The sequence below is a fragment of the Lonchura striata genome, chromosome 13 (assembly GCF_046129695.1).
Source record: "Lonchura striata isolate bLonStr1 chromosome 13, bLonStr1.mat, whole genome shotgun sequence".
NCBI lineage: Eukaryota > Metazoa > Chordata > Aves > Passeriformes > Estrildidae > Lonchura > Lonchura striata.
The window spans coordinates 10083742-10110468 of NC_134615.1; the positions used below are offsets into that span (position 1 = coordinate 10083742).

At 37.0% G+C, this 26727-nt stretch overlaps 1 protein-coding gene across 1 annotated transcript in view; it reads right to left on the bottom strand.

The window, feature by feature from the left end:
* Positions 1 to 304: 304 nt before the first annotated feature.
* Positions 305 to 26727, bottom strand: part of ITFG1 (integrin alpha FG-GAP repeat containing 1) — a 72926-nt gene continuing 46503 nt past the window's right edge. Inside the window, exons 11-18 of the mRNA XM_021540304.2 lie at positions 22253 to 22403; positions 21891 to 21999; positions 19259 to 19302; positions 17328 to 17406; positions 8340 to 8464; positions 7390 to 7472; positions 5678 to 5795; positions 305 to 2339 (exon numbers count right to left, since the gene is read on the bottom strand). Of these exons, the coding sequence (XP_021395979.1) occupies positions 2280 to 2339; positions 5678 to 5795; positions 7390 to 7472; positions 8340 to 8464; positions 17328 to 17406; positions 19259 to 19302; positions 21891 to 21999; positions 22253 to 22403 (769 nt within the window). The 3' untranslated portion in view covers positions 305 to 2279. The remainder of the gene's footprint in view (positions 2340 to 5677; positions 5796 to 7389; positions 7473 to 8339; positions 8465 to 17327; positions 17407 to 19258; positions 19303 to 21890; positions 22000 to 22252; positions 22404 to 26727) is intronic.

Sequence of the window (26727 nt, forward strand, 5' to 3'; positions counted from 1 at the left end):
GATGGTATTTCAACAGCCATCTGTCAGTTGGCCTGTCAACAGTATTTTTATATAGGTGAAATTTCACACCGAGGAAGCTTCCAATAGCATTTCTCACCAGGGCTGTGTTCGAGTGGCTGCAGTTTGAAAATTTATGTAGCTCGAACTATTTCTCACTTCTCAGTTACTGTGACAGTCACCTGGAACTACAACTTCCTAATTGATGCTGCTTTCCTTAACTTCCTGAGAGAAGGGCAATAACCTTATTTAAGCATATGTTTAATGCTTATAGAATAGAGAACCAAATACAACATGAAACCTCTGATGACAGGTTTAGCAATATTTAATGCCTTAATTCAAACAGTATGCATAGACTGTGAGCCATGCTACAAGTACTTAGAACCTGGGGTGAACTTTATTATACTGTATATAGTGATGCAATGATGCACTACTGAGCATGCAAAATACCTCAGAGCAAAAGATACCAAGTTCATTGTTTTTTACAACAGCTTTAATGTCAGCGTGAGGTTATTTTATTCCTAATTGCTTTTTCAAAAACAAAAGGAAGCTAATCTATGTGAATTATATTGTGATAGAGGGTTACAGACAACTTTGCTGCCACAGTGCATTATGCATTTAGCATTATTCTCCAACCATCTGAAAAAGACAGGAAAATATGCTGAACTGTGAATCCTCCGAATCACAAAATCTGTTCTTTCTTTTGCTGATGGGAGCCAGTTTTATCAATGTAGTTTAAAAAGACCAAAAGCTTTAAGTATTTATCTAAAAAAATTAGCTTTTCATGAGAAAAATTGAAGGTGTACCTGAATAATAACAGTGATGTGATATGAGAACCTCTTGTGCTGGCATCTGATCAATGCCTATTGGAAATAGCCAGTGAAACTTCAGAGCTCAGGACCCTCAGCACACAAGGCTGCTGTATGAATGGGTCAGTGTTCAGCACTGCCATGGTAACCCAGGGGCTGACTGGCACTCGGGGTGAGCCCATCAGCCCAGCTTTGGACCTGCTCCCTCTTGTCTGGGCTGCTCCAGGGAGGTGCCAGCCCCGAGCAGGGACCCCTGCACACGGGAGTGCCGTGACGACCAACACGCTCAGTTTGTTGAGAAAGATGTTCTAGTTAACCAAGCAGTATTAGGAATGCAAATTAACTGATGTAACTGCAGAATTAATGGTATAAACTCGTGTAAAATAGAAGCATGATTATTCTCACAAATTCTTCCAGGATCCCAAGTACACTGAGCAATTGTTACTTTATCATCACTTAAAATATTTAAAGTTGAGCGACACATCTTCTGTTATTATTACAGCCTTATGAAATTTGGGCATAGCAGTGTACATAGAAAATGTGCATTGATTATTCTGAGTGTCCTATTACACTCTTAATTTAATCTTTGCAGATCTCATCACTTAGCAATACATTTTAGGATGTCAATCCTCAATCTCTCCTCAAAAATGTTTCTTTTAACTTCTCGAAAAACAAAACCAAACAAAAAAAATCCCATACCTTTCTTATGTTAAAAAAATAGTTACCTTCATAATGACATTGTGCCTTTCTAAAGCAAATGTAGTTATAGTTTAATTATAAAGGCAGTTTATGTAATGCTGATACATTTTTATGATTTTAATTTTTTAATGTGTTGTCCTCTCTGTAGAAGTAGCACACATAAATACTGCATCTATCCCAGGATGACTGAACTCACATCACACTGCAGGTTCCTTTTGGTTCTCTAATTCCTAAGCTTTTTGCCTATTGCACATATGGATTTAAACAATGAAAAATACAGAATACTTTTGGTTGAGCACCATTTAATACAATCAAAACAATTAATGATTAAGTAATCTGAGAAATTGCACAGGTTTAATTTTCAAAAACCAGGTTGTTTTGCAGGAATGAACAAAGGACAAGACCAATTCAAGTGATACAAGGTATTCTGCTCGCTGAAATGCTACACTTCATTTACATACCTTTCTTTCTATCAAATATTACTAAAGAATTGGTACATAAACAATGGTACATGCAATTTGATCCCTTTACTAAGAAAAATAAATTTACAGTTCTGTTAAATAAAGGCCAAATGCTATTATATACAGTCTCTTAACTGAAAGGCCTTGTGAGACATTCAGGTCTAATTTTAATACTTTCCAAATAAATACCAGATAATGCAACATTTACAAATAACACACCAACAGTACTTTCATGGTAATAATTTTAAAAATCAGAATTTAGTCTTTCAATTAAGCAAATGAGTAGCAGGTCCTTCATAAATATTAAGGCATGTCACATAGCATCAAAATGGAACCGATGAGCCTCCTGTCGCTTCTCTCTGTCATCTGCTTTCTGAAAAATAATAATAAAAAAACACTTTGTGGAATCTAGAGCAATACTGTTACAGAAATGAGCTGTCAAGTGTCAGAGAATGGTTGATTTTTTTCAAGCCATTTGACAAAAGGCAAAAAGGCTTAGTAAAAGTCCCAACAATTAACTTTTAAATGATGTCAGCTTGAAATAGCAATAATCTACACAAATTGGCTTCTGCTGTTAATGCTCTGCTGTTATAGTATTTACGACCCATTATTTTCTGTTATTTCTAATAATGCTTTTTAAAAGGAATAATTCAAACCTGAAGACTGTTTCCTGGTATCCATTTTGTCTACATTATAAATATAAAATGAAATTACTCTAGACTAACTGTAAATGAAATTTATGTTACATGTATGAAGAATCTCATTTAAAAAACATTGTTAAATACAACCTTAGAGCAAGGCAGCAGTTCAACCAACAACTAACATCACTAAGTAGGTGAAAAATGTTCTGTGTCTTTTGTTTTTATTATGAAAATGTGAAGTAGGATGCATTTCCCTGCTTATTTATGCAGAACACACACTGACCTGCTGAAAGAGTGAATTGGGTGGTGCTTGGAAAAAGCAGCATATTTAAATTGTACCTAGAATTTATGTCATATGTCAAAACATATCCTCTCCCACATGTCTCCTCTTGTGTACTAAAGCACTTAACAGACAGAGGATGGAAGCTTTTCTTCAAGATTCTTGAACACACAGTGCAAACTCGTGCTTGTGTCATGACAGTATGTGTAAATCCCAGCGTGACAGAATTTGGCAGAGCAGACTGAAATGCTTTTTAGCTTGCAGAGACCCATGTTCTTTCTTTCTTTTTTGTTTTTTTTTTTAAGGAGTAAAATGAAGAAAAGCCTCGCCAGTAGGTGCTGCGTGGGCATTCAGAGCTGTGTCTCAGTTGATAAAAATACACAACAATTGTGGCAGAAACTGGTGCCCATCTTCTGCCATGAGAGTTCATCATCTGCTCTGGCTCAAGGCCAAAGCTTTCCTCATTACACAATGTTTATGTGTGATAGCAACTCCGTTGGATTAAATATGGATTTTACCGCATTTTGTAGCAGCAGCAGAGCTGCCAGTGAGGTTTAAGATAGATCAGTCTGGATTTTTTGGCAGGGACTTTATCAGTGTCAGTAGTATTTTGGATGTCAAAAAAGGGGTGGGAAGGAGGGAGTGGCACACTCTTTCCTATACTGAAATGCTTGTCACATTCCAAAAAAATTTCACAGTCTCACTTAGAAAACAATTTCCACTCCATTTCTTGTATGCTTCCTGAAAAAATTATTGCTTCAAATTTGACAGTAACTGATACTCTGCTGGATCCAGCAAACCCTCTCCAGGCAGTATTTCCATCACTGTGCAGTGTTTCCATGACCAGCCTCATGACCCCAAAGCAAGTTCTCAAGAATGAGAATAAGGACTGTGGAGGGCTGTAGCAAACATAGCAAGATTGTATTGTTTGTAAGATGAATAATGGTGTCAATTCTTCCTCAATTTATTTTTCATTTGGTGTATCAAAATGAAAATCTAGTAACTGAGATTTCAAAGCCTTTTTTTTTCAATGCAGTCAACATTTCTAAGGCAAGACAGAGCAACACCTACCCCTAAACCCTACAGTTATTTCAGTACTCCAATACCTGGCTGGCAGGTGAGTGTGTAACAACTAGTGTAGACAAAGGGCTCCTGCTACTATTTATCTGCAGAGGTCAAGTCCAGGATTTATTTAAACTGCTGAATAAAACACTGCAGCTTACAGACACATTCTCTGGGGGAAAGAAAAGATTTTAGAGTGCCAGTTCATTTCACCTTCCTTTCTTTGCTACATGTACTCCAGAGATCTGCAAGGAACAGGCATTTAACCAGGACAGTATTTTTAGGAGAGGATTGCTGAGAGGCAGTAAACTAAGAACAAGCTTAGAAACAAGGAACTTTGGAGTTTCACTTCACACATGTCAAGGATGCACAACACAGCCTTGGTTAACACTCTTATTTGTTCAGTATCTCAACCACTTCTAAACATTGGGAAGGTAAAAATCTATAGGAAGAATATAAGAATTAAAACATGTTTATACAATGGTCTGAAAATACACACAATCTGTCCAAATATTTGTGCCTATTTTGTGCTGCAGAGCTGGAAATGAGTTTACAATACAATCAATATACCACTTCATTCACACACACCTGGGACTTAGAACAGCTCTAAAAGCACTCACTCTGGGCTGAGACCTTCCTTAGACTACAATGCTTGAGTTATTCTATAAAACCCTTTTGAATGTTGCCATTAAATCTCCATTTCTCCAGATGGAATTACACATAGGTAATCCTTCCCCAACTCAAAGTCCAAGTACCTTTTCTGCTATTCTTGTTTGCTAAAGATGTGTTGGAGAGAGAATTAAACACTGGCAGTGCCCAGACCTGAGCTACAGGTGAGCAGTGCTTTCTTGTTACAGCAGGACATGCTAACAACAGCCATCATAATCTTTGTATTTCTTTGCTTTGTGTGTCTTATTCCCAGCCTTATTATTACTTGGAGACTGTATTTAACATTTTGAAGAGTGAAGACTGACAGACAAATAACATTTAAATATGAAGCATGCGCAAACTTGTTTGAATGTTTAACAAGGTCATTTTTTTTCCAAAATCACAAAAACAAACACTTATACTATATGAGAATGTGCAGTAATTTTATCTGACAGCTAAGATTATGGTTTGGGTATGGTTGTGAACTGAGCATAGTTAAGAAAAATGGGAATGCATTTATTTTGTGACATGAAAGGCCCCTTTCAAAATGCTTCAACAGCTCAATGGATTTCTATACCCTGCGTGTGCAATTCAGACCCACAGAGCAAAGCAGCCAATATGCACACCTGGCTCCCTATATCTTCCTGATGCTAATGTCAGTGCAACCAGCAAAGAGGGTTACCCTTTCTACTTGTTTTTAGATTAGCAGCAGAACTCAAGGTAAGTAAACTGAGTTTATGTTCCATTTTCCAAACAGTTCTCCTAAAAACTGCAAAATGGAAAGCTTAGATATGAAACAAAGATAGCCATTTAAATTGGAAATAACAGCTTAATGGAAAAAAAGGAAATGAAGAGCAACATGAATAAGCTTAAGTGTCTTAGAGCTTAAATAAAAATAATGCCAATTTTAACGTGTGGTAAACCTTGAATTAATAATTAATTAAGTCACCTTTTGTGACTTAATTCAGTTTGTGTCAGAAGTTATTATACTGTAGAAAAATGTAAAAGAAAAAACCCCAATGTACAGGTCTGTAAAATATTAGGGAGTGTTAAACAGAATATTCTAGTAAATTAGCTTACCTTTTCTTGCCAGTGTAATATGCCAATTATTGCCAGGATGAAAACGCAGACACCAATTAGGGCTATAGCTGTTAGCAGTACAATGTTACTTGGGGTCAAATACAGCTTGGCACTCCAGCTATACAAAAGAAGAAAATCCAAGGAAACATTAATACCCTTCATTAAGAAACAGAAAACAGATTTTACTTACAAAGATGAAAAGAACCTGTTAGGGTAAGACAGGTGACAACCTAGTCTACAGAAATGAGCAGCTCTATTTAGAGACTGAAGCTTAATGATGTTTACTTGGAAATATATGGCTTAATATAATTATTTTCGAGCAATACCATGTCTAAGTACAGCTTCTGCTTAAGTTTTCATGAATGCTATGGATATCCTCAGGGAATTAGCCTTTTCTCATTAGGAGATTTATCTCCTGCCCTTGCCTAGGACAAAGTAAAATGCATAAGGAAACCTTTCACAGGAATGCCTGGGGACACAGAGCAGCAGGGGAAAATAACCCTGGAAGATGTTTTCACCACATAAGAAGCTTCTCTTGGACAGGCTCATGGGTCCAGTTCTCTTTTTCTGAAGTTTACCCAGGGACAGCTCTATGCATAAGCATAATCAAGGCTGAAGATCAACAAAATTAAACACTTTAGGGCTCCTGGAAGACATCTCTCAAATCATGTGAGGTCCTGAGGCCAGGGGAGCCCCTTTTTTTTAATCCTACAGGTTTCCTATCATGGGAAAGCTGTCAGCAGCAGGCTTTGTGTTGAGGCCTCTCAGGAAATCACATACCTATTTAAAAAAATAAATTAAGAAGCTTTTATTATGAAATCTGATTTCTTCTGGGGATTCCATTGTCTGCTATTCTACAATGTCCATAAACCCACTTTAAACGAAAGCAAAAACAGTTTAAGGATACTATAACAGAAATTGTTTTGCATAACACATGTCTTTAAATACCTCAAGACTGTAACTAAATTATCATCTGGCAGATGTTATTTCTGTGGTTGTTAATTAGCAACTCAAGCAGCACATCATTTCTCCACTGTTATTTGTTCTCTAGTAAAATTAACTGCTGAACTGATGTCAGAATCATTTCTGCATGATAAATGCAACTGACCTCACTGGTAGATCAAGCGGCAAAATGCAGCTGGAATATTTGACTAATGTTTTCTCTAATAGCAAAAAGAGAAACATGCTTTCTTTCTGGGAGAAACATTTTAATTGCAAAGTGAATTCTGTGTTCAAGCTCTTGTGCAACCAACCCATTCACCTTTACTTAAAGGGAAACATCCATTCCTGTAGCAACAGCTACTGCATTCAGAAGGGCTGAAGCAAAGCTTTTCTATGGAACCAGACAGAAATTGCATGTTTGGTGAAACAAAAATGCTTAATTCAACTATTACCATGTTTACAATTTGTCACTGAGGATGTTGTTAAATCTAGCAAGTATGTTATTATTTACAAGAGTGGAGCTGGCAATACATTTTGATTGTTAGTCTCAGCCGGTAATAGGGTTTTTTTTAATAGATTGTTTATGGGCACCATCTGAGAGGCTGTGTAAATACCTGAGCACCATTTTCAGCTCCAGCTCAGCACTGACCCCCTGTCCTTGTTCAGTAACTTTCTATACAAATAACTATTTCTAAACCTACACATAATGCCTAATTTACGCTGTGTATTAATGTAATTTTGGGAAGTGCAAATCCAAATGATAACATTACCTTCGAGGAACATTATGAGGATAGGGAATGACTATAAGCTGGGAGTTTGGTATGATAGCTGTCCATTCTTGTTTTCTTATGGACTGAAAGAAAAACAAAGCTGTGTCAATTCCTAACAAACCAACATACTTACAAGCAAAGAAATTATCCATTGAAACATAAGAAAGGAGAAATAAAAATATTGTGAGTTTTTAAAAAACTTTAAATGTAAGTGATTAATCCCTTTATCTTTGTATTAACCTGTTACTCTGAAAGCTCCAAAATGCTTTAAAACCCACCCCCCAAAAGTAAAAAGCAAAATAACTACTGCTGACATGAAACACAGCATCTGCTTTAAAAGTACAAAGCAACAACATAAAAGGGAAAGAAGAAAAGAACTGATTCTACAAAGGAGGCAGGCAAAACAATTATCCAAATCAGAATTTGGCCCATTTGACTACCTTACTTTTCAAAGTAAACCATCAGATCTTTAAAGACTGAAAATGGTGAGGACCCCATTTTTATGTTTCGTGTGAAGATTAGAGAATCACAGTAATTTCCCCCCACCAGGACACTGCCATGGTTTTATCACCAAGGCAGAAGGGACTACGTGAGCCCCAGCCCAGCCACAGCAACTCTGGGAAAGCCCTGCAGCTACTGCAGTCCACAATTGGACCCTCAGACCTAATACCCATTTGCCCTACAAACAAGCACTGAAAACCAGTGCTAACATTTATAGACAGTTTCAGCCATCTTTTGGTTTTATTTTGGCTTCAGAGCTTATACACCCCTCAAATAAACTGGGCAAACTGGTTCTTTTGGGCAAACCTTTCTGTGCATAAACTTACTTCTTTGATATTCTTACTTCAGAAAATGAAAAACAAGTGTCCCAGCAGTATTTTCCACGCAAAGTCTCTTAGGAAAGGTAGCACCATAAACAATTAGCTTGACAATCTTAAATGTCAACCAACCTTTTCTCCTAAGGGCCGAGGGATGCCAACGTACAAGTGGTCGAGGAAGTTGGCGCTGCGGCCCAAGCCCAGCACGTTGTAGGGCAGCTGCAGAGCGTAATGTGCTGACTGGCTGAGCTGGCCAGCTGCAGGGAAAGCAGAAAGGAAACCCAAGTAGGTACTTTAGGGGAAAAAAACCCATCAATCAAGCAATCAATCAATCCCCAAACTACCAACTTGCTATACAAGTACACATTCCCCAGTCAGTGATAAAAATGTTTAAAGATTTTCACCAATCGTGTGATTATTTAATTCTTAAAGCTCAGTCCCACATTTCCAAACTACCTGTGAGCGCTCACTTGGAGAAGAGCTTAAACACTTCACATTTTTAGGTAAGACAATTCTTTTGAGTACCATTTTTATGTTAACTCAAATAATTTGTTACAAGCTGAAAAGAAATCAACTATCTGCATGTAATTTTATATGATTAGTACCAAGTTTCTTGCCCACTGATTTACAAGATTAGACTCAACATATGAAGGTTCACTTTAATTCTTGTCAGTATTAAACTGTAATTACTACTGTCACAAAATTAGCTAAGTAAATTCTCATGAACAAAATTTCAAAGGATAAATTAATTTAATGAAAACAGTAGTTGCAAATTAATAATAATTATAGGAGAAACTGCAGATGGAAAATAACATTCTTGGTTTCCTGAAAAGTGGGGAAACAGACAAGTATTGCAGTTATCAACAAGTTCACTGGCATCCCATTTCCAAAGTATCCAGGTATTCCATTTAAATAAAAAAAAATATTCTAATGGTTTAATTTTTGGCCAACAGATTCAGATCCTGTGTGGGTTCTTTGTTCTCTTCTGCTTCCACAGCAGAACAGTATCAGCACCACAGAAGCACCACAGTGAATTCAGCCTTCACCAGATTAACAGGAATGAGTACAAGGGACACTTGACAAGCACAAATGGGTTTCTGTGACAAACAGAAACAGCTTTTCACAAGAATGTGCTTTAGTCAGTATTTTTAGAGCATCAGATTTCTCTCAGCTTTGATCCTTAACAGAATTAAAGAACAGGAATCCATATTTTGCATGAATTTACAGGAAACAACTGTTTTTCACCTCTCCACACTCCCATCCAAGGCCTGGCTCAGGAGGCAGTACCTGACCTCAGCCCAGCAGCTGTGGGCCAGACTGGTGACACAACATTCTGCACAGCTGTTCTGAACACAGGGGCACCAAATCCAAACATCCTTTCAAAAATACCTAACCCACCCTCCTGGCATCCTGGAGATGCCAGCAAATGCAAGCATTGGCCACAACACAGCAGTGCTTCACCAAGGGACAGCAAAGACACCACCTGCAATGGCAGCTCTGCAGCTCCTGTACGCTCCTCTGGGGACAAACTGCTCCTGCTAGTGCAGCCTGGGGATTCTGAACCCTGCTCACTGCAGTGATTGCTTCACAGTTCTGGTCTTGTCAACCTCCCTTCCCCTACCAGCTCTTGAGGAAGCCACTTATGCTGTCTGGCATGTTGTGAAATAGGCTTGTTTAATCAGGAGATAAATATTCTGTATTATTGTCCATTTAGAATGGTAATAACTATATTTTTAAAAGCAAGATAAATGTCAACTAAGATTTGAAAAATCAGCTAGATGCCGTTATCTTTTTATTAAGCTAAAATCCCATTAGTAAAAAGAAACAGTAATGGTCTTCCTAAAGATTATACACATTTTATATTTATTTTTTCCCCCACGTAGAACCATGTAATGAGCAAGCAGACGAGGAAATTTAAGTTGCATTTGTACTTTCAGGTGTCTGTTGTGAGGACAAGGTGTACTTTGCACATTGTTGGGTAGATTTCTCAATTATAGAAGATGTGGCAAAAAGAACTGACTGAGCAGCTTTTCTCTTTAAGAACAGGGATTTTTCCAAGAAGTTGAGATAACACAGGATAGGAAAGCACAGGGTTTGAGTCCTGAGTCTGTCCCTGCCCTGCCAGTGACTTGCCTAACATGATCTTGGCTAAACTGCTCAATCTCCAGGTGTCAATATCCAAATCTAAAATGGGAATAATTCTCAAAGTACATTAATATCTGAAACCTCCAGTTACCAACACACAAGCAGTAAGCAAAGGTGGGTGTATTTAATTTGACTTGGTTATAAAAACAAACCAGATGTGTTACTTGATCATGCTGCAACATAAAAAAAGATTTTCTCAGAATTTTTTCACTAATGCTGCATGCTGGAGGACTTTCCCCAAAAGAACAAGGTACTGCTGTAACATCGAAAAGCTTTTAGAATTACTTTTGAGTGAAATATTCAGGATCATGACAAGACTGCAACTAAGATCTTGCTTTTTTCTTTCATCTTACAAATGAAATGAATGTCAACTAAATTAAAGAGAATGGAAGAAAATGTCATATACTGTGTGCAGTCAGCCTTAAAGAGGTTAGAGAGTCACATACTGCAGACAGAATTCTTAAAGCACTGAATAATTTCATGGCTACTAACGCTGGTTCTTATGCCTACTAAGATAAGGATAATGAAATCTTATGCTTCAGGATGTAAATAGATCATTTGCAAAGGTCAGAGAGGAATGTTTTCTTCTACACAGCAGGCAGAAATGTGCATATACTTTTTTTTAAATTTGCCTTTAAAATCAGGAGGTATTAGCTAAACAGGATATTAGCATGTAGAAGGTTCCAGTTTACTAAAGCTGACTAAGCACAGGAGAACTCTGAGACTCTTCCTTGCTTTCCTCAGCCTGTATCTATCATAAATTCTGTTTGATGCTTACTGGAAAGTTCCAAATAGAATTGCAACCAAGTAATTAAGAATGACAACTGCTAACCTGAGAAACATAAAAGCCCCAAACCAAAATGAAAAAGAAAAAGAAAAATTACAGAGAGTGCTGTCAACAGTTTATTGACATTATCTGAAGTTCCCAGTCACTGGTAATTAATTTACTTATGAAAATATTTCAAATTTAATTAAATAGCAACCACAGCAATTTGCCCTCTTGTAAAACTACTAGAAACGGCTTTTTACTTGTTCCAAGAAAATCTGAAAATAGTTTTGTATCTTCAAGGAGGAAAGTGGGATTTATTTCTTACGTTCAAATTGTTCTTTAGGATTTTTGAAGTCATTGTAGGCTAGATGGAGGAAGTGGCTGTTGCTTCAGTTTGTTTTGACTTCATCCATAGAACTGTTACTATAATCAAAACTTAAAAACCTCCTCCTGATCATGCAACACATGATTTATTTTTAACACTACTTTTAAGACTATTCAATACTATGTCTTTTCCCCTAAGCTTCCTGTTTCAAAAATGCAATTTCAAAGCACACAGGTATCACAGGCTATGGTATTTGCATTAGTGGTGTTATATATATTCTTGTTTTAAATCATAAATCATTAAGTTTATTGCTTAAAAAAACCTTGGGCAGAGTAAAATCCTCAATTTTAGGACATGGTTTTCTGTGGTTTCAGCCTATTGGAGATCAAATTTGTAAGAAAAACCTAATGACAGGCAGCCAAACCTCACAAGATTTTGCAGTTTGATATTCAGACACCATTCTGGACCTTTTGGAATCAATCTCCTTACCTCTGAAGTCTGGCATATAAAATTGGAAGCAATTCGTATCATTAACCTTTCTGAAGTCTTGTCTGAAAACCAGAGCCATGTGTTGTCTGTGATAAATACAGTACTTATTCTTTTATACCTGAATTAAGTAATTTTCCTTCCGTTTCCATTAGCCTGATGTAAACTTGCTGAAAGCTCAAGGGTAGCCCATTCTCCCCTGAGCTGAACTGAAATGTCCTCAGCAGCTTATTTCAGGCTGAAGAATTTAACTTTATGAGGGGAAAGTGGTTGCAGATACATGTAGGAGCAATGCCCTCTCCTGTTTAAACAGCACTGACAACATGTGGTACTGGATTTAGGAACAGCCTCATTGAACCTACAGAAATAGATGCACAATACTGATAGTGTTCAGTCAGTTTAAATAACCTTATTTTGTGAAACATGCAACATCACTACACAGAACTGAAAAACTAAATGGAAAAATCTGATTAGTAACTTGTGGTTTCCTGAAGCATTCCTTATAATTCTTTTTATCATGCTTTTCTTGACAAAATATTATTTGCATTTAATTAGCCAATTAAAAGCCATTCTGTGTAATTCAAAATTCAGTAATGCTATTTAGGATTCCAAAAGTGTATCTTTTAGTCTCAGACTTGCATGTAAATTCTTCTGTACCATCACCTACATAAACACTGAGGCCAGCACATTAATGACTTCTTTTATATAATCAAACACATGTATCCTAGAAAAAGCAAAAATTAGCCCAACACCTGCCATGCAGAGGTTGCATGGATTATTGCATAGCTGGGAACAACACCCAGACAACAGCTGGAACAGGACAGAGGCAGTGCAAGACTTGGTGTGATGGCACAGTGACTGTGTGTCCCATCCCTGCACAGCTGGAACACTGCAGTGGTTTCCTCTGCTGCCATTACCAGCACTGGGCTAAAGTGCACTGAGTAATTCCCCTTTTTTAGAAGCTGTCAGCACCTGATTTTATTTGAAAATATGCCAACCACATACTGCAAGAGAAAGGGAAAATATAACTGATAGTAATGAAAAACCCATGGAATATGCCTAAGAATTTACAAAGGAACTTTCAGGAAAAAAAAACCAATCTAACAAAAACCCAACAACTTCAAACTTAGAAGCTTCATAGAAAATTGGAGAAATTGAATTGCTTGGCTTTAGTTGAAAGCTTTACTTCAGTTCCTTTCATATTGCCTTTGGGGGTCACTGGTTGGAAAAAAAAATGCAGTGGTCAAAGAATTCTTTTTCTGCTTAAAATATGCAACAGTAACTTAATTTTTCTAAGGGCCGGGGGTGTCTCCATGTCTTCTCCAGCTGCCTGCCTCTTTTCCTCAGTCTCCCTAATAGGAAATTCCAGATTAATGCAACACACAGCTTCACCTCTCAACCTTTTCTGCAATACCTGGTTCCGGAGTACCAGAAATAACATGGGAAAGAGAATTCAAAGTGCACTCTTGGGACTTGGACACCGATGACTGCAGTGCTGCCAACACTTGGGACATCTCTCCAAACCCAAACTGAAAACCTGATGCATTTTTATGATAAATATGTATTTTTATTAAAAATACCTTTACACTATAAAATTATAGAAGTAAAACTAGTAACTTAAAAACCCATCCAACAATAAAATTATCGTATTGCTGATATCGTATTTGTAATGCCCAAATATTCAAGGTTTTGTTAAATTGCAAGGAACATTACAAGTTCAGGTAAGTTTTCTAAACAAAAGAGAGTTATACAGAAAAACTAGATACTAGAAGGCTACTCCTACCTATTGCAAATAGCAAATCCCTCTCATTGAATCCAGCTATTCAATTATTAAATTATTCTAGCTTGTTCCATGAATACACTCTTCCTTCTGTGTAGTGGAATTCGACACAATGAACCTTGCAGTGTCAAATGGCCATTGAAAATAAGCTTATCTTGCTTTTTTTCTGGTACATATTGCAATGTTTATGTTTAAATTCACGACTATAATAGCTGCTAGACATTTGTGTTCACCTCACAATTCAATTTAGTTAAACAGCAGGAGAACTCAATGCAACAACAGGGAAGAGTAAGCAGATTTCAAAAAACCAGAAGGGCACGACTTCACAGCATGTGAAAGGTCATTCTGCTGTGGAAGGTTTAAAACAAAACAAAGCAAAAGCAGCAAAATGAAAGAGCTCTGGAAAGAGAGCTGCAGAGGCCATCAGCCCACACAGCTTCACTCATACAGATGCTTAAACAAATTATGACTTGATCCATATCAGCCATTCAGTGAAGCTACTCTTATCTTCCTCTGGATATGGAGCTTTGAGGAAACCTGAGATATTTACTGCCACTTGTTCCTGGCCCACAGAATTTATATGTTTGGTAGAAACAAGCTGCAAGCATGAGTCTATTTATTTCAAACTCTATCAGCATATTTTTACTTCAGGAGAGAAAATTCAGATGTGCATAGCAGGCTGAAAAACAGAAGACATTCTCCCAATAAAAGCCTAGAAATGTATATATGGAAAATCCTGGCTGACACATTTAACTGTGGAACAGCCTTAAAAATAATAACTCCAAAAGAAAATAGAGAAGGCAGGTTGCAGGACATGGATCAGAAAGCATGACTTAAATTTGAGTGGGTGTACTTCTCCCAGATTTACACTGGACCTGGTCTGACCTCAAGCATGAAATTCCTTAAATATTTGAAGAAGTTTTTGCAGTTGCTTTTCCTCTCAGGAAGAGAAGGTCTGTGGAGGTATTAACTGCAGATGTAAGGCCCAGAACTCCTCCATTCTAATACCCATGTTGGCAATTGCTGCTCCTTGTAGCTAATTTAACAGTATTTATTGTACAACTACAAGTGGATTGAGCAATGTGAAAGTAAAAGCACAGAATACATGCTAATTATTATTCTGCTATCTTTTAACAACATACTGGAATGTTAATAGGAGACAGAACAATTCTAACAATGTTTTTAAGAAACCCCTCATAATTATGCAAATTTCCTGTAGTTAAGGCTTGGCAGATCAAAGAACCTTAAAATGAATTAGATAAGGACAGTCATATGGGCCTTTTTACTTTAGTCTCTGCATGAATATTGCCTACATGAAAGATGCCATAGCTCAAAACTGAAGTCCTGCAGAATTTAGGAGAAAGAGAATGGGGACCATGGCTTTGAGTACTTTATGATTTACTTAAGCTCAGGGCTGGAGGGATAACTTAAGGTGATTGGTTGCAGTGGTCCAGCCAACAACTGTTCCCCCACTGAGCACAGCCATAAAGGCAATAAATAACAGCAGCTGACTTTGGAGAGGGACATGGAAAGAAATGCTGAGTTTCCTTTTCATCAGAAAAAGAACTATGTTTTTACTCCTGTTACTTCTTGGGAAAGGGATTAATTATTATAAAATTTTGGTTAGCTCATTACTCCTTTCAGATAATTAAAAACTTCAAATATGATTGTACTGGAAGGCAAATAAGTTGATGAAAATTAGTTTTAAAATAGCATATGGATGCTATACGAATAAAAGCTTAATGTGGGGAAGATGTTTTGTAGGTTTACACATGGCACAAAAATGATGATGATATCATTTGATATGCATCTTGATGTAATCTGATGATGTCCTGATAGTCAAAGAGAAGAAGATTGTGATGTAATGGGCTGTTTTTCCACACAACAGCCTTTATAGGCCAGTAATTCTTGTTAGAACACTTACTGAATCCTACATATAACATTTGCAAGAGAAGAAAATCTCTTACAAACATAATGCAATGCCCTCAAAAAACATGACTTTCAAAAGTTCTTGCAGGAATTATACATACTCAAAAAAAATCTATTAACTTATTAGTGTTGAGAAACTGATCAAAGACAGCATTAGAAAATTCCCTGTAGCAATGCTGCTGGGGTCATAAATACACTTGGAATTCATTACTGTTATTTCCTAATGTCAGAACAGAAAGGGAAATTCATCATGCCTGGACTCTGTTAGGTTTTTATTATTGTAAATATGGTAACTGTGAAGGGAATATAGCAGTATTAAATCACATTTGATAACTGTTTCTTAGAGTAAATAGTAGAACATTGTGTTTGAAGGGGGCAAACAAACAACAAAGCCACAACCAACCAAACTCAGGAAACCCTAAAGAAAATGTTTAAGAAAAATGCATTTGCTTTTGTTCTTGGAACAAAAATAGTTAAGCATGTACAAACACAGAAATGCTAGAATATCAAGATATGTTTTTGTAGCTATCTGGTTTGTATTTCAGGACATCTTCTTTCTCCTTAATTTTTCCCAGTTGGAATTAACAGTCCTGAGCACACTACTCATGGTGAGAGCATTGCCAGTGATTCAGATTGACTCAGAACCTTAACATGTCAACATTTCCCCCCTAAATTATTGCTTTTAAGTTAGTGTTATACAGAATATAATCTTACCAGTGAACTACTGGAGCCATTTTTTAAAGATCTGAATTCAATTTTAAATGAAACTGGAGTGACAGCTACAGTTGACTGCACTTACTGATCACGTTCAGCTTATGAGTTTGGGATTTTTGCCTAAGCAAGAAATGAGTACATTATAGTCCTAAGATTACCAGTCATAAATGAGACTACTAAACCACTTTGTACAGTCTCCTGTGTTTTCTAGGAGCCACCAGTACACATCTAGAAAGGCAGCACAAACCCCATGATATTCTAACATCAGGCACTGCCTGGACCACAGCCTAATGGATGACTCTCTCTTTGGCTGCTTTGTTTTTGGACTCCTGCAAACTGCGGCAGCTGCACCATCTCAGGCCGTTAAAGCTTTAGTTCCAATACAAGTGGCAGCAAGCACCCCTTCCCCTTCATTCTGACCCTGTTTCCTAAGGATTGCTTCCCTGTACTTGCTGCATTAGCTGAAAGGACATGGGCATTCCCTCCCCAGCTTCCTCAGGCTACTCAGCATTTCATTTTGTTAGCTGCCAGTTGTAGTGAGCAACTCCAGACAAATACATCCTGTGTGTCCTGAATATGATATCCTGATCCTTTGTCACCTGGCTACTAGGATTCTATTTAGGTATTTCAAGGCCACTGCTGTTTCTTAATACATAATTGCTTAGGAAGCAATTAGAAGTCTACGCTTTTTCACAAACTGATGATATTTTACCCAACAATGTTTTGCTACAGCCAACTGTTCAAACCTAACTGTCACAGGACAAATGAAAAAATAATGCAATTGCAATCTTTGTAATAAAAATGCAATCTGTGAAGAAGGAAGAGAACATTAGGGGGTTTGGCATTGTAAACTGAAGGCACCATTGAAACCATTCCCATTCCCCTCTGCCATCTTTCCAACTCCTTAGGTTACTGAGAAGCACAAACACAGACAGACTGTGCCTTGGGTATGCCCACAGTGAGTTTTCTTACCTGACCCATTTTTCAGGTACCCATTTGCATCTACAGTGGTGTACATGATGTAAGGACCAGGCTGATTAACTCCAAAGGGCTACAAGGGATAAAAGCCAAAGAAAAAGGCAGGCAATATTTTAGGAAAAGAAAAAGCTATAGTAATTAAACAGCAAACTGAAGAAAATCTTTTTACATTAGGAATTTATTTTTTATATTTTAACTTCAAAATATTGCACCTGTTTTAGTCATAGCATTTTGTGGAAATCAATTTTCAAAATCACAGTAATCAGTTAGCTAAGTAATGTTTAGTTTCTCATGAAGAAAGTGATACGATTCAATCCTCTGGCAAAAGGTTTAATGTTTCTTTGGAAGCTATAATAAAGTAAAAACCCCCTAAAAATTCAGAGAAATAATTGCATGTTCTGAAAAAGCAGAACTCATTTGATACCAAGAGAATGCACTATCTTGATGATATTTCTGAATTGAAAAATACCACACAAATTTCATCTTTTTAATCATTACTTAGCAGTGTTTAATGTAATTTATGAAAGTGGTTGAACAGTTACTTGTCAAGTATTGGTATCTATTTTAAAGAACATTTTTGAGGAAGAAAATGTACCTAAACATCAAAGTACAGTCATGAGGAAAAATAAAACAAACATCCAAGGAAGTTGTGCATTACTGAGTGATGACCCATAAGAAATGCACCTAAGTAAAAAAGGATGGGAAGGGAGAAGATGAGAGACAACTACAGGAACAGATTTTAAAGGAAATTTTTTTTTTCTTTTTTTTTTTTAGTGGTGAATTCAAGCTGATATTAGGACATCAAATCCAATAAAGAGCTTTCAAGTAAGTTACAGAAGGAACGCCAAAAGAGATTATGACATGCTTCACACCATGCCTCAAAAAGTAGTAAATTTAAACCACAAGAGCAAGTGATAATGATGACAGATAAGATCAAAGCCTGAAAATAATAACTGATTAGAATGAAAACTAAGGAGACCATAAAGGTGATGTTAATGCAGATCTATGAAAGATGAGTGAATAAGGCGAAATTTAAATATTTTTTGGTGCCACATAGCTGTACTCTGACAAAATGTACCTTATGTTACTTTCTGTCAGAAAACTCCTATTACAATGGAGGCAATAGTGTTTCAAGGATGTTGATAATGAAATTTCCACCAACATCTGCTGTGAAGATCTGCTTTTTAAACCCTCGATTTTTGTAATTAAGTTAATGACACTATCAAACCTCATTATTTTATAACAGAAATTAAAACCCCACGTCTCAAAATAGGCTTGAAGCAAAGGTTAGCCCCATTTGAAGCATTTTTTCTATTTACAAGTCAAAATTAAATGTGAAACTTTTGCAGAGCTAAAGTGCTACTGCTACCTCCTATTACTCTAAGCTCCTCTTTCAGGCCAACTTTCACTGTGAACATTGCTAAACAATTTACTAATTGGCAATTTGGTGAGTGAGTTGCAAATCTCTGGAGAAAAAATAAAATAATCTAAACAGAAAACACCACATGTGTATGGCTGTCTGCAGAATCATCAGAGCACTTCCTTCCTTGGCTGTGCCCACTGCTAGAGTTTGACCCAGAAGTGGCTGGATCTACTCCACAGTCAGTTTTGCCTGGACTTTCTAAGTGCCCGCCAAGACTTGGCACAATTCACACTTTGGGCACCCAAGTTCTTCTTGTCTCTGGTGTATCTCAGCCCCCAGTGTGGGGTAACAAAGCTCCTGCACAACAACAATCAATTGATTCCAGCTCTGAGCAGCAGCTGCCCAGAGTTATGGGTCTCACAAAAGCAGAAGTTGGCCAGTCATGATTTAGATTACATATTCTTCTGGTCCATAGCCCTTTTAGTATGTTGAGAGTTTTGGGTATAATTAGACTTCAGCTTATTTGAAGGTAAACACTAAACAAGGCCATAGTTACACTTACTGTTATTTTCCGAGGACAGTCATTAGAACAGAGGCCGCTGAGAACTGCAAGAACAAAAAATGAGCACATTGTGTTTATGTTCACAAACCATCTCAGAAGCACCACCTTTAAAGTCTAGTGATAGTGTCAGGTAGCCGTTAGAACATAAAGAAAATAAATATCTTCTTTGTGGTTTATGGTAATGTATACTATTTCCTTATCTGCTTGAAGTATACTTGGTGGAAATTCATCACTGTTTTACCCCACCTCAGTGGTTAACCAGCTTCAAAAGAACAGATATCCCAGTTAGAAAAATTCCAAATTAAAACAGTGAACTATACATTTTATTCATTATTCTTCATTTATAACCATTTAAAATACTGGCAGAGCTTCAGCTTTACTGTTTTAACTGATAAAAAGGTAAAGGCTTTTCCTTCTATACAAGGCATAATTTTGGAACTTGGTTTAAAGCGATTCACAAAAGCTGTAGCAAGCAAAAATCCCACTACCAATTTAATCTATTAATTCAAAAGTATTATAAGCAGGTGTATATAATGCTAATTAATATCTAAATCCTGTGACACTTATTCCAATTAATTGTTTGAAACTAACTAGTTTGAAAAATCAGTTACATTCAGAAATCTCTGTTAAAAACCTAAATGAGGGACAGTGACAGCCATCTGTTGTGTAAGCCAGGACATCCTGTCACTCTGAGTATTAGCAGAAAACAACAAAACCCTCACACATACAATAATCTAAGGTCCATCCTGATGCAAAATTTGGATTTCTAATGACAACAGTTTGGTTGAGCAGCAGGCCAGTGATGGCTATGGGCAGAGAGGAGGATGCACACCAGGTTCTGAAGCCAAGGAAAAATATTACTTCTCCATGAATTATGGTATCACAAAGCAAGCATGGCAGACAGAAAATTAAGATTAGGACCAGATTTGAGGGCAAGTCACCCTAACCACTAGGAGTTTCTTAAAGCATTTTCTGCCTTCTTTAAGGGTTCATTGAGTTAAGGGCACAAAATGTTTAGGACCAGGGAAATACCAAAAGGTGCATGTAAGACATTCACAGTCTGATTAGAAATCACTCCCTGAGTCAGAAATGGCACTGCTCTAGTCGAGGAAGCTTTCTAATAATTTGTGTATGAATATTAACAATTGTCAAGACTCCTAAATTATCATTCTTTGCTTGTGATTTCAAAATGTTGAAATTTCTATATACATTAAGATGTAATATTTTATACAGTCCAAACTCTCCCAATATCTGAACAGTCAAGACAAATGTGCAAAGCAGAATTTGAAGACTATATGCACAAACAGATAGAATTTTAATACTACAGTTTTAATTTTATCTATTAAACATAGGTGAGTATGCAAGTGGATCCAACTCTTCCCATTTTGATGCAAAAGGGCATATTGAAATTTGCTGTTCAGTTTCACCCTGGAACAAATTACCTGGCCAAGTATATTTGACATCAGTTATAATGAGCAAAGCTGTTCTCATTGTCCATGTGCCAAATAAGTGAACACAATGCATTTATTGATACACTAAATCACACAAAGCACATTTTGTTAGAAATACTTTCCCCTGTATCACAGTAAAAATATTTTTAGACCCTCATTAATTCTCATTTCCTGGGATTTCTATGCAAAAATACTCACACCCCAAAAGGGTGCTAAAAAAAGGCTTGCCCCAGTTTTTAAGAGAGATTTACACAGACCGAATCAAAAAAACATGTTCTAAAATACTCCCTTTCCCATTAAAATATCACATAATTATAGTTCTGGTACAGCTTTGTGAAGTGTAAGATTTTCCCAGAGGATTTTCTGCATGCTTTTGTGAACTACACTACAGATATATGGTATTATTTAAAATAAGGCTTCCACCAACATGATAAATGATTAAACACTATCACAATGAGAACAGAGCTCAGGCTGTGGACAAAGTAATAACAGCATCAGCCCCCAGCAGTAGCTGCAGTTATGCTCTCTTATGCTGTGCAGAATGTGTGCTTTAGAGGACTGGATGCATTTAAGTAACTTGAAGGCAAATATAATTTTTGAAGGTGAACCTCTAGTTATTGGCTAGTGAGCTTTGTCTTTATAGGCTCCAATACAGCCTCATTTTTCACTCATTCTCAAAAAATCAAGCAAGACAGACAAGAAATGAACTCAAAGCTCAAATCCTTTGCAGTTTAAGAACACAGTAGGCCATGTAGTTTAAAAACCTAATTATGAATATTGTAACTTAACTCAAGCCTTTTAAACCAGCTGTCATTACTTCACACACCCTGGCCATGTTCATGGCCACTCTGTGGCTCTCAGGGTAAGGTATGGTTTGTGCCACGTGAATTTGGGCTGGAAACACAGAACTGACTCCCACAGGGATGCAAAGTGACCCTCAGAACAGATCACGCATTGTAAACAAAACACATCATGCCAGGAGTTCCTGAAATGAAACCAGCTCCTTTTGAAGGCATCTCTGCATCATTCCCACATGACACACACATACATGAACTCCAGCAAAGCAGGTTTGCTATGGCAGAGGTACAGAACATTACCATAACGTTTTCATATGCAAAGCCTCAAATATTCACGTCCTTTTCAATATCCCATTGTGACTTTATTATGCATTGATAACTTACCAATAACTTTAACAAAATAGGCATCTGCTTCAAAGTTATTTTTCAATGTATGGATAGCAAAGTCCTTGTTGGAGTAGCCTTTACTTAGCACAATGATATCCAAGATTCCCTAGAGGAAAAAAAATCCCAAGTTTACATTAGAATGCTTATTTACTCTTGGGAAAAAAATGCTGTGCAGTAAAGTTTACACCTTTGCTATTTATTTTAATATCTTTCAAACATTATAACTATAATGCAAATCAATCTGGGATGGAGAGGGCCATCCACAGCTCAGCAGGACAATCCAAGGCTGCAAAGGCAAGGTCTGGGATGAGCACAGCCACAACCAAAGCCTGTTTGCTGGGCTGAGGAGCTGCACTTACATCCTCATAGATGTCAAAGAATGTCGCTACCACGGCGTCCTTGATCTGATTGAGATCCGAGAGCTCCCAGAACACCCTGAACATGCGCCGCGCACTCCTGCAGCTCACGTTGTTGCATGGGACGTTTTCTAGTAAAAATGCTTGTTGATTGCTGTAAAACATACATATATAATACATAAACCAACTTGAGATAAGTCTAAATTACATAAATTTAAAAATATTGTAATTAAATAGTTGAAGTGCTCTGGAGTTAAATGTAATAAAAGCTCAGCTAGCAGCCACTGGGTACTTGAAAATTCACAGACAGAATTACAGTCATTGTCATGCCTGACTTCTAACAATGAAAACACTAAATAAATGGATCCAAACCAACAGGAGTAACTTAACCATTCAAAAGACCGAACATATCCTTACTTTATTCTGAAAAAACTACAAATGAATTTATCTGCCATTTTCCTTAATCCCTCCCACAGTCTTGTCAGCTTAAACACTATTTAAAACATGCCCATGCTTTTTCTGTATTTCATGACAGCTTCTTCCCATCTCAGCTGCATTAATATTTTTTCTTATACAGTGCATGTTTTAAGCGAATTTGAGATTAAACCAAACTCTATTTGTATGTTTTCCACTGTTTCAAGCAAAATACAAGCCACAAAACCCAACCTACTAAAGTGCAGTAAAAATAGGGCAAGACAAACCAAGTTAGGCACTTGCTGACATGTAACATAAAGACAGGTGCAAAACTAAACAAGAAACATAGAAACCAAGCAGAGTACCAGGGCTAGTGTAGAAAAACCCCCATCTAAAGAATATCCAATAGGTGCCTATGCATCAATGGGAGACACAAGGTTCCTACTCTCCCTGATAATGTATCAGTGCTTCTGAACTGGGAAAACCTCACACTTTACCAAGCCCAGTTCAACTCTTCAGGCAGGTTTGTATCCTAGGAGCCTGCTAAAATCCTTCATTGCCTCAGCAATGGAAACAGATGAAGTTTCCTCCTCTCCTTCTGGGGCAGAGCCAGGAGCCAGAGCAGTGTTCTGTAAAGGCAGCTCAGCTGTCAGAGCCCAGGGCAACAGCCAGAACCATGTCCTCAGTGTGACCCTGAACACGCTGCTGGCTCTGTGGGGACAGCGAGGTGGCTCCTGTGCCTCAGCAGCATCCAGGATGCACAGGCACACACAGGCACTTCTCCTTAGGCAAATCACTGAATTAATGTATGGTCAAAAGGAAATTAGGTCATCTGCAATATTAAGGTGCTGCATTATCTGTATCTGGGAGTTCATAATCACAACTTGAAATTCTTAAGTGCTCACATTCATTTCATGTATTACCTATATCAGAATAGCCAACTCCAAGGTAAAGTGACAAGCTGAGCTAAGCAGTTTGTTTCAATTTGTCTTTTTCACCATCTCAACATAGCTTTTTAAAATTCAGACAAACTTTTACAAAGACTCTTTCAGTTCAGACTTTTTAAAATTGTCAGAAATTACTTAGATGATAATTAAAAGATGAAAGACTCATGTTTGCAGTATACTCTGCACACTACTCAAGCCTAAGCTAGAAGCCTTGTGAATGGATAGACACAAGGAGTTTATTTACTACAGGAAACTTTTTAATTTTCTTTCCTTACAACTGAGAAAAAGAGAAAACACTAATAAAATGGCACTGAGTATGGAAATGCCACTTTCCTTCACCCTTCTGTATCTACCAGAGAAACAGAAGACAAACAGTAGGAAGAAAAAAGCAATCTCAAACCCTAAACAGATGCTGAAGACCCAATAAATACACTGTGGGAGAGCTCTCTAGTAGAGGAAATTAATGAATTCATAGATGTAGCATCCCCTGTCCCGGGTGCTGCATTTCAGCCAGGGAGGAGGAAATGTTGCTGTGCAGGCCATGCTGCAGTAACACGGAGTTGCAGGCCCTGATTTTCTCCAGGGGGGAGTGAACCTGCTGTTTCTCTGCCTCCTCAGGTTGGTCTTGGGAGACATCTGGATTTGGCCTGTGAGCTGCCAGTTGAATTCTTCTATGATTTAGGCCTGTGATACACAAGGAGCCTTAGAATCAAAGTATCTACTTGCATGTTTAATTTCTGATACTATAATAAATAAGTGCAAGCTTATGACCTTCCTATTATTTTGAAGATTTTGAAGATCAGAAAGAATCTTCCTGCAACAAAGATAATCACCTGCATCCTTAAAATGACAAAGCAATGTCCTTGAAAGCCTATAAAGACAGACACTTCTGTAATGGTAAAATCTAAAAAAATCAATGCTTAAGTGCTCTACAAATGTGTAACAGTCAATAACAAACAACCCAGCTTCAATGCTACAAGAGAGAGCACAAGAATTCTGAACTAACATCAGCCTATTGCCCTTAACATGCCATTTGCAGCACTTCCAATACTGAGCTATTCACACCAATACACAGCTGCAGGTAAATCGCATGCTACCTACAGCTTTATTCCAAAGTACATTATATCCCAATTTGATACCTTCTAACCAAAGTCATCTATGAAGAAAAGGGAGATTTAATAAGGCTTAACACCAAAGAAAGACTGAAGACTTATCTTAGTTTTATTTTAACATATTCCTTTGCAATTAGAATTAAATATTTACTGCTAATTTCATACATCTCTCATGCTGTCAGCTTTAGGGTAGTGCATTTAAAGTAATACCAGGGACATCTAAATTACCACTATCTTACTCCAGATGTTCAGAATAATTGAATTTGCCTCTCGTTTTTTAGATTTGCTAAATTACAAGGTGCTCATCAATCCTTCATTTAAAATAAGTCCTCTATCCAACCTTCCTTCTGACAAGTGACAACTAATAATGATTTAGGAAGAGATAATTTGGTCACATAAAAGTCCTTCCATATAAAGGATTAATACATATACATTAATTTAAAACTGAGCATGAGCACCTAGAAAACTTTCTAAAAGTCTATCATACTTAAAGTTTTTTATTCAACTTTCCATATCCAGCTGTCTTTTGTCTCCAAGTTTCAGTCTTTACTCTTATCAACTGTGTCAGAGATAAAGTATTTTCAACTTGACCAGTGAAAAACATTCCCTTTGAATAAAAATGCATTTGAAAGACTTAGATTACATATTTGCAATGCCAGATGCCAATTACTAGTGTCTAATTGGAAACAATTGTTAAACAAAATTCCTTTCACCTAATTAGATGGGGATAGATGCTTATAAACTCACATGCAGTACTTACAATTCCAATGTTACCAGAGTCAATTTAAAATCAGCATGTGAAAAAATGAATTCATTTAGGTAAAATGGGAGGTATAGCTGAACCAATTACTAACTACTGATAAAATCCCTTCATCTATTATTATTCTATATACACACACAATTTCTAATACAGAATTCATATATATACCTAGCCTGAAGAAAAACCTGTGATCTGGAATTCTAATGTGCAGGTTTTGACTCAAGTCAGAAGTTACAAGAATTCAAACTGAACAGATAAATATGTAAGGATCTAGAGTGTATTTAGCACCTTCACCTGTTGGAATTTATTGAGTATCTGTTGGAATTTATTGAGCCTTAATAAAGCTTCAAAAGGTTCAGTCCCCCACAATACCTGCAACCCCTAGTGAGATTCCTTTTTGTTGCTTCTGGTAAGGAATGTCTCCACATTGTCAGAATATTATACAGTGTAATTCCAAATCAAAGGGTTATGGGAGGAGATGAAACAGCAGAGTCTTATAACAGTTCTGGCAATACTTGAAGCTATTGATCATTTTCCTGACTTTCCCCCTGGGCAGGATACTAAACCAACATTATGCCCAATTGTGGTATCATTAGTTCATTCTTTTGTAGGGATTTGTAAGGATTTGATCTGAAAGTACTTTCTTGAATTGTGATGGAGGCATATAATTGATTTTAATCCTTTTCTTCCATTATCATGTATTGGTATATCTTCAGATGAACCAAATGGTTTCTGCCTGCTTTAATTTCTTCACATTACAGTCAGCAAGTAGAAACCAGGCTTCCTAAACGATAGCACAGATTGAGGTCAAGAGTTTACAAAAATGCTTTTATCATTTAATCACAGTAATCAATCACTGAAATTAGATCTGTAGATGTAGCATGAAAGGCTTCAGAAAAAGAAATAAACAGCTTGATCCAGAAGTGTTTAAAATCGATTAAATAAGGTTTTCATTTTAATTTGCTCTAATTTAAGGACTGCTTTTAATTTAATTCCCACACTGTTTTAAATCTCTCCAATCAGTGACCCAGTTACACATTTTAAAATTAAGTATTTGCTTAAGTCTCTAAGAACCAATGAATTAATATTGAATGTGACATTTCATATTAAGTGCAAAAAAAGTGACTCTTGCTTCCATCCTGAACTACAAGGCATGTTTCCATTAGTTTTCCACAAATACTGGATAGATACAATGTTAACATGCAATGTATTTCTTGATTTTTAGGTTACTTTACTCTGTTTTTG